Genomic DNA, 16,764 nt, shown 5'->3' with positions numbered 1-16,764 from the left:
TAAATAAACTGTATTTTTGAGTGCTGTATTTTTTTGTATGTTTATATATCTGAGCAAACATTTTATAGTCAAGACAATGATGTTTGAAGATTAGTGTTTTTATTTTTGATGAAATAGGTAATAGTCAATTTTTGTTGTTCCAAAAGATTACTTACATACTGATATAATTATGTTAAGATAGTTTCTTATACATCATTTTCAGATGTGTTATTAGGAACATTACGGGGTCAAAAAGTAGCTGTAAAAATTTTGAAAGACTGCAGTAAAGCAGCCCAAAAGTTCCTCGCAGAAGCATCAGTAATGACGTAAGCTGGTTTTACATTGAGTAAACTTCAATCTGTATTTTACCTTTAAAAACATGTAGTTTCAGTAACTTTCTTTTTTATTTATCCAAATGTATGGAAAAGGAAATAGTAGTGTGTTGTATTTTTTGTTTTTAAATTCATTATTTTATTATTCTTATGATGAGAAACTTTTCCTACAAATTTAGCTATGTTAATATTTACAAAAATTGTAAAAGTCAAGACAACATGATTTATTTTAAATTCTGGAAAAAACATTTCTAAATTAGTAAGTTAAAATGTTCTGTTAAAAAAAAGAAAGCAATCAATTATTTTGAGTGGATGTTTCAGCTTTTTTAATGGTTGATATGAGTTGGACAATTTATATAGTATCTCTTAACCCCCCCCCCCTTGGGCTTCTGAGAAAACAACAGATATTACACAGTTTTTATTTATATAGAAATATTATTTTATTATACCTTCATAGGTTTTACAGCTATTTTATATATTTCAGACTGCAGTAGTCTTTGCTTTAACCCTGTTGTCACTGTAAATGATTGTGACATTCATATATAAAGTCTGTATTTTATTACAAATAAGGAATTTAAGTTACCAATATTGTCAAGCTAGGATATAAAATAAGAACCTCCTGTCTTTTCTATTTACCGAAATACTGCTATATTTACAGACTTAAACACTGTGGCTATGCCAGCCACTTTCCATTATTGAAAGTGATTACATACATCTACTTCTACTTTTCAAATACATATGGATGTAAAACTTTCTTTTTTTTATACAAGATTTGAAATGGTAAGGTGAGACTTAAAGGAGCTTGAAATTTCATGTTTTTAGACTCAAATACAGCTTAGTTACTGAGCTCAATAAATTATGGTGGAATCTTCTGGTTTTGATATAGTAATTTTGGTGATTTTAAAATGTGTGTGTGTGTATATAAACTTAAAAAAAATTATTTCCCATTCTGTAAAATTTGATAAGTCACCTATAGTAAGCAGCAAACCGTACAAAAGTTTGTAACTAGAAGAGATAATTGTTTGCAATACTTATTTATTTGCTAAACTACAGACACTTTGTGAAGACCAGTTTTATATTCTTGGATATGGTAACATTAGTGTATGAGTGCTGTATCATTGTAATATCTGTATTGTTAGACAGGCAAGGCTGAAGAGCTCAATATAATAAAAATAATAAATATATAATATGAAATTTAAATTATTTAGACTAAACATTTTTGTTTTCATCTTGTCACCTGTAGTCATTCTGGAATGAGAGAAACAACTTTTATTTCATAATTTTTGTAGTGATTATGAAATTAGTCAAATTGACAGAACCTGTACAGAAATTCAGTAGATTAAAAATAACAGATGTTTATCTTTAACTTATCTGGAGGTTATAAAGGTGATTTCACAAGTGAAATTAACAAGTTTCTCATGCATAAAAGAATTTGTAATTAATTCTTATGTAATAAGAATAATAATTCTTATAAACAAAATTACTTTGCATATTGGATAGCTACTATTTCAAAAGAAAAAGACATATGAAAAACATTACTTAAAAAAAACTGCAAATCTTAAGTGTTGTCATATTTACTGATAATCTGCAAAATGTTGTGAAAATATGATTACTCATGTAACAGTTATAGCATGAAATCTGTAACAAACTCAAAATGGTTGTGAGGTCAGTTCCTAACTCCGAGCTCATGCTGAAAGAGCTAATCCAGTTGCTGTGAGATAAATATATTGAATTAGTAGAGCTTCTGAAGCTATTGTATAATTTTTTTCCATATGATGTTCAACAGGCAACTGTAAGAAGATAATTTATTTTTTAAGTTCTTAATAAGTATATTTATTTTTATATTTATTTGTATGTGCTTCATTTGTTCTTCAGCCAAAAATATTTCTTGTTACAGAACCTTGCAGCATACAAATTTGGTGCAACTTATTGGAGTAGTTTTTGATGGACCATCTATCTATATTCTGACAGAATTTATGGCTAAAGGTTCATTGGTAGATTATTTGCGCTCTAGAGGAAGGATGCACGTTTCTAAAAAAGATCAAATAGCATTTGCAGCGTAAGTTTATTCAACAGTTAGTCTTGAAGTAGTACAGTAACTTGTTTTTATCTGTTGAAGCACACTCAGTCTTTGTATTTCTTGTAATAAATACTTGATGTAAAATTAATTTTCAAGTTACAAACCTTTAACTTAATTACTGTTTAATATTTCAATATACATTTGTTAGTTTTTATTATTATTATTATGGTAAAATGTTAAACTAAGACTTTTAGTTAAGACTGTTAAGACTAAGACTGTCAAGTTTTTAAGTAAGTTTATGGTTATAATGTAAAATATTATAATGGATATGGTAGTTAATAGATAAAATTATCTAGTTTTTATTACCAATATTTTTAAAGGTTTAACCTTCTCCATAATGGAAGGAATGCCACTTATTCCTTTATTTCTTATTTTAAAAATTAGAAATACTTGACTAATTGCATGAAACTTAGTAAAAACTTGAGTATGGTATGGAGTTTTGGCTCAAAAATTTTTTACAGAAATTCATAATTTTTTGGTTGTGAAATTTCAAGCCTTTTTTGTATAACAGCATTTTGGAAAAGCATTAGAGATAATTCCATTCGTCTCAGAATTATTTATTACTGTTGATCAGGAAGTTTCATTTTATATATACCGTGAACTCATTCTATGAATATATTTGTTTTATACTTTATTTTGCATGTTGAAATAACCACTGCTTCTGGCCATAAAAAAAACTAAAAAAAAAACTGCATAAACTAATAAAGATCTATTGGTGATCTAGGATCCTAATTTTCAAACTGGCATCACCTTTACCTTTGTCAGGCTAGTTGTGCTTTTTGCTAATGATATTCTTGGTTAAGATCAATTTATACCTAACAAATATATTTTATTTTAAATAAATAATAGGTTGTTTTTTGTATGGATTGTTTGAATATGTTAAATTTAATAATATGCAATAAATAGCAATTTGAGCCATCACTTGATAAGTTGGGTATTTAACATGCTTGAGCATGTGTATTTTTTTAAGATACAAATACAACTTAGCTATTAAACTTGATAAATTATATTGAAATTCTGTTGTATTGATGAAGTAACGTATGATTTTTTTTGGTTATTAAAATGTATGTATAAAACCTAAAAAAAAAAAAAAAATTAAATGTCCTCCACATTGGAAATTTCTTAAGGTTTAGCAAACTAAGACAAGCAACAATGAGTATAAAGGTCACAACTAGAAGAGGTAATGGTGTACTTTATTTCCTTATTTTGTGTTCTTTGTTTTAAGAAAAAATAAGTTTAAGAACTTTTTTGTACATACTAATAATCTATAAACATATGCAATTTATAGTAATTGAAATGTGACTGTATTTTACCAAATATTAAAATGCAGACAAGATAGGTCACTTTGTAAAATCTAAAGGTCAGTTTTAATTTATAGGATACAGCAGCATAAGTGTACGTGCTCAGCATCATTGTAAGTACTGTATTGTTTGCCAGGCATGGCTGAAAGGTCAATGCTATAAAAGTAATAAATATATTTCAATGTAGAGTGTCATGAGATTTAAGCTATTTAGTCAAACATTTGTTTTCATTTTATAATCTTTAGTCATCCTAGAATGAAAAAGGCATAATTTATATTCATTTCCTAATTTTATATGATACTTACAAGATTGGACAAATCAACTGAATACATACAGATTCATTAGTGAAAATAACATAAAATTTAAAGTTCTTTCTTAAGAAGCATTTGATAAAATTATCTGGAGATTATAAGTATTTTGCATATGAAATTTAAACATTTTCTGATACATAAAAGTATTAAAATAAAAAATTGCTTTGCATGTTTGATTGGCAAAACGCTAAAATAAAAAAGGCATGAGAAGAACATTGCTTAACAAACCTTAAGACTTAATATAAAATCTGATATTTTGCATATGAAAGCATTGTAATGTTTACTGGTAATCTGCTAAATTTTGTGAACTAATATAATATCATGAAGACTATGAGAAGCACAAAATGGTTACGTGCTTAGTCCCAGAGACAGAGTCTGTGCTGAAAGGTTTAATATACACATATAAGATGGGGATTTGTTGCTTTTGCATTATGAAGAATCAGGATGTTAAAGTGTAAGTATAGCTGAATTTTGAGTATTGACATCTATAAACAAAAAAACAAAAGTGAACTGTTCTAATGCTGAGTAAAATTTTAAAGGAATAGTTAACTTGATTAGTTTGAAGTACTAAACAGTGTTTGGTAGACAATATATATGCCACTGCTAGATTGCCAAATTTGTTTGTTTGTTTTATTATATTTTAAGAAACATTAGTGTTAGTATAACAAAGTATAAAATTTTTATTTTTGAATAACGGAGAAATTACTAAAGAACACATTTGATACAGTGCTTAAGATGTCTTTTAAATTTAAATAATCATATTAAAGTGATTTATAAGTGCTTCAAATAGTGTTGCTTGCACAGATTAATTTTAAAATATCAGTTAATTATTCCCCTCCCCAAACCACTTTATACAGATTTAAGATATTATGTTTTAAAAAATAAAATGTCAGTGGTGGCAACCTGGCAAAATTTCAATAGATTCTAGTTTTTATACAGTAAGTATCAAGTGGAATTGGCATTTTTTTTATCATCACCAAAAAAAACAACAAAAAAATATGACAATCAGTAAGTCTTCTTGCAGTAAGTTGTTACATATTCTATAAATTTAAAATAGCAAATAAAAACAGAGCACATATGTTGTGCTTTAACTTTTCATATAACATTTATATTAAAAAATGTAATTATTTTCAGAAATAACTGGTTAAAAATATTACAACAACAAGATATTTTCTAACATTCATGTCAATTACATCCAGAAAGGGCATCTAATTTGTAAATCTTTTTCTTTGTGTGTATGTGTGTTAGTATTTTGCTATAAAGTAGCTACAAACATTTTCCTTGCAATGATGATAATTGTTGGAAAACAATTTTGTAATGGAAACAATTAAATTTTGTAATACAAGATTCTGTTGGTATCAAATGCACCAACTGGTAAAAATAGAGGCACTTTCTTAATGTTCTTATCAATAATTCTAAAATTAACTGTAACTACTGTCAATTGAAAAGCGAAAAAAAATAAATTGTATTGTATGAATTTTGATACATGCTGTATATTCATTCAGGTTTATTAATTCTGTTAGTATGTGGCAGTATAAAAGTTTAGAAATTGGATATATTTCAATATATTTTTTTAGGGATACTTGTGCTGGTATGGAATATTTGGAATCTAAGCATGTAGTACATAGAGACTTGGCTGCAAGAAATGTTCTTATTTCAGAGGAAGGAGTTGCTAAGGTATAGCACTGTTTGTAGTACAGTAAAAAAAACTTGCCAAAGTATAAAGGTATCTGTTGTGGGAAAACAAGATATGAATTTTTAGTATTTCTCTCTAATATGTTGATTACAAGAAAAACTTTGAATTTTAACATGCTTTGTGTGTACTCTCTAATTTGTAATATTGTATTACAGCTTTGAAAAAAACTATGAAAACTAATGCAAACAAAACATATTACAGAGGCCCTGTTGGTAAAGTGAAACTTATCGTAGACTAGTACAGAAAAAAACATTATTTTACCTCCATAATTCAAGCTCTTTGGAATTTGAAAAACTTAAAACTGTAACTGTTGTCATTGTTGAAAAGCACATCTTTTGTCTAATGTCATATCACCAAATTAAATTTTTATCACTTTTTTGGTTTCTAAACAATCTTTTCTCAACTGCCTTATCAGCTTTTACAGTTGTAGAAAGTTTTTATAGCATCTTTAGATCAGTTGAAATTTAGCAGGAAAAGTTGTAGCCTTTTTGTTTTGTATTTAATGGTTATAGGAACACTGAACTGATTAAAACAATGAGTTCTCAGTATGTTTTGCATATGATGATAGTGTTTTGAAATGTACCAAATAAACCTTCAGTTATTTAAATGTTTTGGGTGAAATCAGAATAGCAGTAGTCATTAGGGTAAACTCTTTGAGTAATTACTTGTAACTTGAGCTTTGCTGAGTGTGTTATAACCAATATTTAATCTAATTTCATGAAACCTTTCATTAGACTGCTGTAGAAGTTGGTAGGTAGTTGGATTAGCAGTTTTGTTATTGTGTTAGTAAAGTAAACTGACAATATGAAACAGAGTAGATTTTTTTTTATGTGTACTAACTTAAGCTTTCTTATTGAAATGCTTTTGCAGAGCTTAACAGTACTTAATATTTGGTTTAATGAATGCTTTGTAAAAGTAGTGGTAACTAAAGGATTTTCTGGCAATTTTGATTGTTTTAAAATTATTCTCTGAAAGAGATAAATTGATACAATTTAAAGGTTTTTTGTTGTCATCATAATGTTCATATTATAACATTTTGCATTATAGGTTTCTGATTTTGGTCTTGCTAGAGAGGAAACTTTTAACTTAGAAGGTGGAAAATTCCCTATTAAGTGGACTGCACCAGAAGCTCTTAAATACAGTGTAAGCAAGGTTATATCTTATTAAAATCCCAATTTATACCTGCTGACATTTATACATTGTAATTAAATAATATGAAAAAAATATTACAAATCACAGCTCTTACAATAAGAAAGAATACTTTTAAATCAGGTATGATGTTTTGATCATATCATATCTTTACTGTAAAAGCTGTAACTCACAATAAAACTATACTAATAATAGATAAGTAAACTCAGAATGAAGATGATATGCATTAACTGTTTTTAGTTCAGTGTCAAGGATGTGATGTTTAATCTAAGAACAGTGAATTATTAATTATTTTTTTTTTTTATATACAAAATTTTCTAGATACTTGTGGACTTTTTATTATATAATTATTTAAGAGTGTGATACTTAGATATTATACTTTCTCTAAGAAAAAAACTAGATTATTTATAGTAGTGTGTACTACGTGAAATTTTATTTGTATATTTGTTTTAGAAATTCTCCAACAAGTCAGATATGTGGAGTTTTGGAATTCTTTTGTGGGAAATTTATTCTTTTGGTAGAGTGCCTTACCCAAGAATTGTAAGTTTTATAATGTCTTTTGACTCCTTAATCCATTTTGATATAATCTTGCTGGTTACTTAACTTATAATCTGCAGGTTGTTTTTGATCTAGTCACTGAACATTTTTGCCCTTTAAGCTGTGGAAAGCATTAAAATACTCGTTCCCATTTTATTACAGTAGCCCAAGAGTTGGCAGTGGGTAGTATTAATTTAGATCCATTCTAAATTATTGATGACTAGAAAGATGACCCATGAGTCATTTTAATGAAATGCAACAAACAAATAAATACCCTAAGGGATGCCAGAATTTATATTTTCCATCTGCATTTATATAGTATAGGTGTAAGGTTGAAAAGGGTTATTTGGTGACAGTGTAAGCAATGCCTAAATTTTTTTAATGCAACTAATTGCTCAAAGCTTAAAAAAACCAAAAAAAACCTTGACCACACATATTATTGTTGTAAGATTGAAGTGTGTGCATTATTGCACTTTATTTGTAATATTTGACTACCCATTCTAAGTGTGTTGCAGTTTAGTTATATACATAACAGTGATGTACAAAAGGTTAAAAGCTGTATGACCATTTTAAGTGTGTTGTTATTTAGTAAGTTTGCAAATAAAAGTAATATATACTAAAGCTTCAGGAAAACTGTGACCACTTTTAGTTTTCTGTAAGTTTGTTATGTACATAGAAATGATATGCTGAAGCTTTAAAAAAAACACTTTGTGATCATTCATAGTGTGTTTTAATTTAGTTGGTATGTACATAAAAGTGATATACCAAAGCTTCAGAAATGCTATGTAACCACTCTTAGTGTTTTATTAACTTGCTGTTATTGAGTGTAAAAGTGATGCAGTAAAGCTTCAGAAAGGTCTTATTTTATTTAACCTATTTAGACTGTACTGGTTTAAATACCAGTGTAATTTTGAATTAACAATCTGTGTCTACTTATTCTTTGTAAAATATAGTGTATTTTTCTTTTACTTTGACAATTGAACATAGTTGCTTGTCATTGTTAGTTAAGATGTAATTTTAAAAATATTTTTAATAGTTGTGTTTATTATAGCCTTTAGCTGATGTAGTTAAACATGTTGAAAAAGGGTATCGTATGGAAGCACCAGAAGGGTGTCCTCCTGAAGTATATGAGATTATGAGACAAGCTTGGGACTTAGATCAGGACAAGCGTCCTACATTTGTAGAAGTTTTGAAACACCTTGAACAATTACGATCTCAGACTCTCTGATACGTACTTTTGAACAATGTGAAAAATAGGTAATGTGTTTTCATTTATTTGTCTCTATTATTATTTTGAAGTTAGTAAAGAAACAGCTAAATTTTGTATATTTGTAGCTACAAAGCTTAGCTTCAAATTAGTTTTGGACTTAATTATAGAAATAGGTATGAGAATGACATAAACATGTATATAAAAAAAAAAAATAAATAAATACTTTATTCAAAGCTTGCTGTCAGCTTTATTTAATTAACACCCTTTGAAAATAAACTATAATGAGAAGTATTATTTATGTTGATATAATTGTTTTATCAGATTTTGGCATCAATCTAGGTGTATGCTCACAGTTGAACTTTTCAAATTTTTATTAAAAAAATGTAATTCTAATTCTACTTCAGTAGGTGATAAAAATATTATGGAGATATTTTAGAATAATATATTGTTTTTTTTGTATTTTTTAAGATTTTTCTGAATTTTCATTTATGAAATAAATTTTCACTTTTTTTCTTCTGTGATATCATTTAAACTTATTCGTGATGATTAGAAACCCTCTTGAAGTAAAAATGTATCTCAAGACAGCTGGTATGGGTATTAAAAGTTTTATTAAATTAAAGTAGAGAATCACATTTAAACCTTCTTAGGTCATCTTTGGCTTAACAAAGAGAGTTTGCAACAGACCATTACTGGGCACATATCTTAGGGACGAAAGTGTAAATGAGCGACAGGATTGTAGGGGCATTGCAATACATGTTAGGTTATTAATCAGTATAGATATAAAAGAACACTTTTATATTGGTTTAATTTTGGCTGTAGTTTGTTTTTGCATTTGTTTATATTTATTTCCCTACTTAGTATCTGGGTGTTTTTTATGGTCGTGTTGTGTTTATTTGATTTGCAGTGTTCAAAAATGTGTGTAGTTTCTATTTTTCTCTAATATAGAAGTCATAGCAATTGTTGCATTGTATTTTATAAATAATGTTGGTGCTGTGTTTGTCAGTGTAGTTTTTACATAGTAGGACTTTAGTTTTGTACCTGGTTTTTGAATAGATTTGGTGTTTACTGGAATGTTGTTTTCTTAAGTTTTTTTCCAAATGTTGGTTGATTTTTTTATTACTGATGTTGGGAATATATGGTCTGCAGCAGTGTAAAGTTTTGTAGTTTGTTGTTTCTTGGGATTTATTGTTTGTTTCTTGTTGATCTAGGTGTGTGATTATAACTTTTTTCATCAGAGTTTTGAGGGAATTTGTTGATCTTGAAGTGTTGTTTTATTCTGTTACTTTCATCATTAATTTTTATTGGGTGAGCATAGTTTTCTGACTGTGTTTATTTGGTTTCTTAAAATGTTGAGTTTTTGTTTTGTTTCATATGCTGAGTCCCAGGTAATGTATAGTCCAGTATGGGTGACTTTTCTGTGGATTTCTATTTTAAATTGTTTATTGGTTCTTGTGATCTTTAAGTTGAAAAATGCTATTTGGTTAGTTTTTTCATGTTTGCAGGTGAACTTTAATGTTGGAGTTTATGGAGTTAATGTTGTTGGGAAAACTGTGTCTTCTGTAAATGTGAATCCAACAATTATATCATAAACATATTTGTACCAGTATAATGGTGGGTGTAAGGCTGAATAGATTGCTCGAGATTCAATCTGTGTCCTGAAAATGTTAGCTAGAACTGGTGACACAGGATTGCCCATACTTAAACCATTTATTTGTAGATAGTTTTGGTCATTGAACATAGTTTTGGTGGTAGTGAATTCTATTGACAAACACAACACCAGCATTATTCAAAAAATACAATGTAACAACTGCTACGACTTCTATAATGGAGAAACAAGTAGAAAACTGGAAACCAGGTTCAAAGAACAAAAAAAAAACACCTTCACTTGATTTTGAACACTGCAAGTCAAATAAACACAACATAACCACAGAAAACACCCAGATACTAAGTAGGGAAACAAATACAAAATCAAAGAAGCTCTACTTATACAACAACTCAAACCGAAATTAAACCAATATAAAGGAACACCTTTATACCTATACTTATTAATAACCTAACATATACTGCAATACCCCCTACAATCTTGTACCTGTTTACACTCATGTCCCTAAGACAGGCTCAACAATGGTCAGTTGCACTCTTTTTGTTAACCAGAGGATGACCTAAGTAGGTCAAAATGTTGTTCTCTACTTTATTTTAAAAACATTTTGTAATATCCATACCAGACATTTTGAGATGCACTGAAATACATGTCTTGATTGTAAAAACTGCCCTTTAAAAAAGTTTTCTCCTTTGATGTTATTTATTTGATGAAATCAAGTTTCAGCATTTTGGTTAAACAAGTATTTGCATTTCTGCACTTTTGTTCAACTGAATTTATGAATTTAAAACACATTTATAGTACTGCTTAAGGGAACCTTACAGACTTTGAATAGTTCCAAGCATTGGAAAGAAATACAGTGTAAAGCCAGTATTTTTCATAGGAGGAGAGAGGCTTTTTCACTTTAACATTCTGTTATCTAAATTACAAAAGGTGCATGTTACAGTTGATTACATATTAGGAAATTGCAGTCCTGCTAATCAAACTAACCTTAAGGAAAAGATATGAAATATTTTCTAACTAATTAGATGACTGGAAATTTTTGTTGAGTTTCTGATTATGATTTTGTGTTGTATGATATTCATTAAAACTAAGGTATATTCTCGAGACATCGGATAAGGATATATAGGTTTAGCAAATAGTGTAAGCTAAGGCCTGTCATGACAGACAACTCAGATCATACAAATCTTGGTTTTACTTAACATGTTGTTAAATGTATTCAATCAATGTACAAGTTTAACTTATTGAAACAAACTGGGATTATTAAACTGATCTCAACCATAAACATAACTGGCAAAATATATTCTTAATAGTACCTTGCAAAAATTGCCATTTTGCCATCATTGATTTCTCATGGGAATATAATTTTTACTTTGTGAAATAAAATATGGAAGTATCCTAATGAATATCAAAGAAATTAAAATTGGACCTATAGTAATAAAAATTTGGTTTTGATTCTCATGGGGGTCAAAGCATAGATAGCTCACTGGGTAGTCTAATACTTAAAAATAAAGAAAAAACACTGAATAACTTCTATCATAATCAAGAGAATAAGGAAATTTGTAAAGTTTAAAGAAATTAATTTAATCCAAATATTTTTAAAGAGAACATTTATTATGCACTAATTTTGAGTTAAAGCTTCTGTTTATTGCTTTTATGTTGTTCGTCTTAAATGCTGAATTTATGGCATGATGCATAAAGAAGTGTTACAAAAACTGTGGTAATATTAAATTAATATTAATTAGTTAATCTTTTTTTTAGGAAGCAAGAGTATAATTGTGTTTTTACATTTTTCAAATCACTTGTATGTTAATGTAAAAAATGTATATCTTTAATTTTAATATGACCTTAGTGATGCTTTAATACTACCTTCTTTCATATGAGTATTCTGATCTAGTCATGATCAACACCAATGATGGAGGTCCAAGTTAATTGTTATAATTTAGAAAAGAATAACTTTCAAACAAAAGATAGGTATAATAACAGCAATAATTGTGCATGGTCTTTTATAGGGTGCAAGCATTACTATTATTTGGCAAAAGAATTTAACATGTACAAACATATATTCTTCCAAAAAACACACACATTGTTATTAACATACACATGTACACAAACATATGTACTTACACTCACAAAAATTTGCAGATTTACTGATTTTCTGTTAATGTTTAGTACAAACTGCTAAGCAGGCCAAAACATCTTGAACAGTAAAGAGTATAGAAGTAAATACTTACTATATTGTACTTACTATATTAAGTTAATACATTTTTGCATGGTTTTGTAGAAAGACTTATTTTTAGTAAATGTAATCATTGGTAGGTTTGGGATAGACAAATTACTTGTCAACTATCAGGATAAACCTCAACCTATTAAGATGTTATTTTATTTATTTTACTCTACTTTATATTTAATATAGCGTAACCATCTATGTCATTTATACTTCTGCTTGTGTATTCTAATATTTACTTACTTTCTTATGTTTAAAAGTTAAAAAGAAATGATACTTTGTTTTAAACTTACAACATTCAAGAAAATTAATTGGGGTGTTCCATTAGAGTAAAGTAACAACAGCACAAACTTGCTAATCACAAAAGTCATTTGAATATTCCTTTATGACAAGAAAAGAAAAAAATTATGTTACTTAAAATATTATCTTTAATGTTGTAAAGTTTAATTTGTTTGGTTGAATTATTATGCATGGGATTTAGAGCTGTCCATTATTTTCTAGAGAAAGAGTTTAAGAAGTTTCTTCACATCAGATCATTTAGATGTAGTGGGGTGGAGCTGTGGAGTTGGTGCCTTATCAAATAGAAGAACTTAAGACTGTCAATGGTTAAAAACTGTTGTTGTTGAAAATATAGTTAGAAACTTTTAAGTCTTCATACTGTGCTGTAGACCTGAATTATAGGGGAACTACAAAAATATTTTTGGAAGCAGATTGTGTTTGTTACTAATAACATATGAAGGAATTTGGTAAAGATCATAAAATTCCTGAAAAGGAAATTCTATTTTATAGTGTAGAGGACAAATATGGAAGCATGTATCTTGTTTTTTTTATCCTAATGAAAACATTGTGATGCAGATTAAGTAATTATTATCAGCAGAGAATTGTTTCAATTTCTTTTTCTGATGTTTGAATCATAATGTCTGAAAGCTTGAGCATTTTACTTGTATTATTCACCATAATGCTTTAGTATTTTTATGGTTTTTATCCTAATTTTTAATTGCAGTTTAAAACAAACCTTCAATTAATATTCAAATTCAACCAGCCAATGATTTTATTCAGTTGTACATCTTATGCTTTGGCTGTAATTTCCTTTCAATTCAGAAAACTGTATTATTATGATAAACAAATTCATTAGAATAGAGATAGCTATAGGTACTTTTGGTTAGTTCTTCTTTAGAAAAATATTTTATTTAATTTTATACTGAAATAAAGTTTATAACAAATGGTTTATCAATGAGAGAATGGTTCTATTAAGCTTTGATTATTACATGAGGCCTGCTTATTAAATGTCCCAGTGTCCTATGAGAAAGATTTTTATTAAATCTATCTCAGTAATGAAGTTACAGAATTGCAGTATTGACCCAGAGTTTTTAAATGTTGTAATAAACATGTAACCAAAACAAAGCCAACTAAGCTATTTTTCTAATAAGAATTGCATGTAGAAGAGAATATTTCTTCACATTTGTTAAGCAAGTAAGTTTAAAAACATATTTTCATTGTTTGTTGTAAGTGACATTATAAATTATTTATACATGTATAACAGTTACTTTATCAGTTCATTAACCTAGGACACTCTTGAATGTGTGTTAATTGGAGTATTTGTGCTCTTTTTTTTGTATACGAAAAATGACCTTGGAACATGGAACTTTTTATAACTTTTTGGTAAATTTTGAAGTATGTTTTACATTGTACTGGCATAATACGTATGTATGATTATCAATATATATAATCCATAAACAGGGTCAAATGAACTTTCATGTGAGTACATTGTTAGTTAATAAACTTGAGCAATATTTGCATTCAAAGCTTGCTTTATTAACATGTATATATCATTTGCATTTATATTGTATTCATGCAGCATTTTAACAGTCATAAACAGTAGATATTTAGAGGAAACATTTGCAATCAAAAAGTCTTCCTCAGGATCTGAGTATAGTTAGGAATTATAGAAAGTTGAAATGTTTTGATTTAATTGTGTTTGGTAAGTTGATTTTTGTATTTATCAAAGAAACAGTGAATTATAAATTCCATTATAAAACTTGAAAGATGATACTGAATCAACATAATTAACACTTTGAGTTGGTAATGTACAGAATTTAAGACTAGGAGCAGATGCACTTTGTTATTAATATCACATACAATATATAAAAGTAAACCATTACATAATATTCATGTAATTGTAACTCATTTATTATTTTTTTGTTTTGTTTTCATGAAAAACTTGCACTAGTGGCCAAATGCTTTTTCCTCTTGGGATAAGTAAAGTCTGCAGTTACAAGTAATTGTGTATCATAAAACTAAGAAGTTTGTACTAACAGCATTTTTGCTGTTTTATGACAGAATAAGTTCAGGTTTTGATGCTCTGGAGAAAATTCTATATAAACTTGCTGTTATTTAATCCTAACCATGACAGCATTTTCAGTTGTATTTTTTTATTGTTCATTGAACTTTCTTGGTGTATAAACTATACTTGTTTGATTATTCTATAAAGCTTCTAGTATCAAGTTTTTTCATTTGTTACCTAGGATCATACCCATTTAAAGTATGCATGTGCTTTTGTCAGGATGTTTTCAATGTAGAAATGTTATTTTGAAAACAAAGCTAATAATTTGGTCCATTCTTGGATTATTTTGCATGTGTGGATTTTTTTTTTCTGTAGTAATATTTTTTTCATTGCTGCTTGTTGACATAAGTAAACTATAGCGCAAAGAAATAGAAACTAAAGCAACCATATTTTCTTTTATGTTGGTAATAGGTACATTATTTTATCGTTCAAAATAACAGAGTGACATTTAAATAGAATTATTGAACAGAAAGTTGTCTAATGTGACTGTCTTGTCACTTGGGATGTTGATATACCCAACCAATATGAGGGAATCATCAACTGAAATGCATTTGGAAATATTAATGTTAATTAGAAATTTAAGTTTTATGTCTTTAACTATAACTTATATATAACTCTGCTGCAGTAGTTAATAAAAGTTGAATTAATTTGAAATAAATCTACTTTGTTCACAACACAACCTACAAAAACACTTTCTTCCCACCCTTTTTGTTTTTTGTGTGTACATGAAATCATTTATAGGATTTTGTAATTGTATTGTAAGAAAAAAACATTGGAATATGTGGAGATTGAAATAAATTTTTTTTAATGAATGTTAACATAAGTTGTGCTTACGAGTTAGTAATGATACATAGAACCTCATAAACAGTACTTGAGTTTTTGGGAAGTAATAAGTTTTATTGATGGCTAATTTTCTATAGTGTTTTTCCAAAAGATATAGTAAAAGTATTGAAGAAAAGGGATTTAGTTCTTAAAAGTTTTTGTTTGAAAGGTCTTAAACCAAGAGAGATGTAATTTGCTAACTTTATTTCACAGATTTGTGTTAATATTTCAAGAATATCGTTACATATTTAAAATTTGCTTTTTTTATATGTTCTTTACAAAACCTAACATGTAAGTAGGTTTATTCCTGAATGAATTTAATAAAAGTTGATATTTATATATCTGTACTACTGTGTTTTTAATTAGATAGTAATCATTACATAGTGACTCTGGAATCAAATCAAATCTTCTGTGAAAACAAAAATGTCTAGTTGTAATGAAATAATTAAACAATTAAAAAACAAATGAAGTCTTTTGACCTCCATGGTTAAAAAAGTTGATGAATCAACTTCAACACTTATATACATTCCACCAAATCTCAAGATTCACATCCTTTGGTTCCACGTACAGGCATTTCCTCAGATCCATCTTCTTCTCTTACCCCAAGATGCAAAACAATCATTTTTTTCTGAGTTTCTGGAATCCCCTTCCAACAGCAAAGACCTGCCCAATCGACCCAAGGCAGGATCCATGGAGGTCGATAGACTCTCTGGGGTAGTGCTGGTATTGATAGGATAGGTCGCTCTGTAGAGTGAGTGTATTGTCTCTGATCACAACCTTTCTCTTTTCAATACTGGTTCTTCTACTTATTTCCATGCACCTAGTCAGTCCTTTACTGCTATTGATCTCTCAATTTGCTCCCCTTCATTATTTTTCCATTTTTCATGGAGGTTTGACAATAATCCACAAGGCAGTGATCATTTTCCTGTAATCTTGAGAGAGACTGGCCATGGTCAGTGCCACCCAACTCATCTTATTTGTTTCCTTGAATCAAACAACCTCCTCTCGCCCACCCAGTGTGGGTTCCGATGACAGTGTTCCACCATGGATCATCTGATTCAACTTGAAACATCAATCGGAGAAGCCTTTCTCAAACGAGAACATCTAGTATCAATATTCTTTGACATTGAGAAGGCTTATGATACAACATGGAGGTATGGCATATTGCGAGACTTC

General features: G+C 28.4%; 1 protein-coding gene across 4 annotated transcripts in view; it reads left to right on the top strand.

Moving 5' to 3' along the window:
- LOC143249136 (tyrosine-protein kinase CSK-like) overlaps positions 1-15,927 on the top strand; it is a 62,839-nt gene extending 46,912 nt beyond the window's left edge. For 2 of the 4 annotated variants that reach the window (XM_076498496.1, XM_076498499.1), the window contains 8 exons: positions 203-305; positions 2,209-2,370; positions 3,770-3,805; positions 5,581-5,680; positions 6,747-6,842; positions 7,302-7,388; positions 8,437-8,642; positions 12,924-15,927. In XM_076498496.1, the coding sequence (XP_076354611.1) occupies positions 203-305; positions 2,209-2,370; positions 3,770-3,805; positions 5,581-5,680; positions 6,747-6,842; positions 7,302-7,388; positions 8,437-8,613 (761 nt within the window). In that variant the 3' untranslated portion in view covers positions 8,614-8,642; positions 12,924-15,927. The remainder of the gene's footprint in view (positions 1-202; positions 306-2,208; positions 2,371-3,769; positions 3,806-5,580; positions 5,681-6,746; positions 6,843-7,301; positions 7,389-8,436; positions 8,643-12,923) is intronic. The other 2 variants (XM_076498497.1, XM_076498500.1) reach the window with 2 other exon arrangements.
- The last annotated feature ends 837 nt before the right edge of the window (positions 15,928-16,764 follow it).

Source organism: Tachypleus tridentatus, chromosome 4 (genome assembly GCF_004210375.1).
Source record: "Tachypleus tridentatus isolate NWPU-2018 chromosome 4, ASM421037v1, whole genome shotgun sequence".
In the NCBI taxonomy this organism is placed as follows: domain Eukaryota; kingdom Metazoa; phylum Arthropoda; class Merostomata; order Xiphosura; family Limulidae; genus Tachypleus; species Tachypleus tridentatus.
This window is presented reverse-complemented; position numbering and strand designations above follow the sequence as displayed.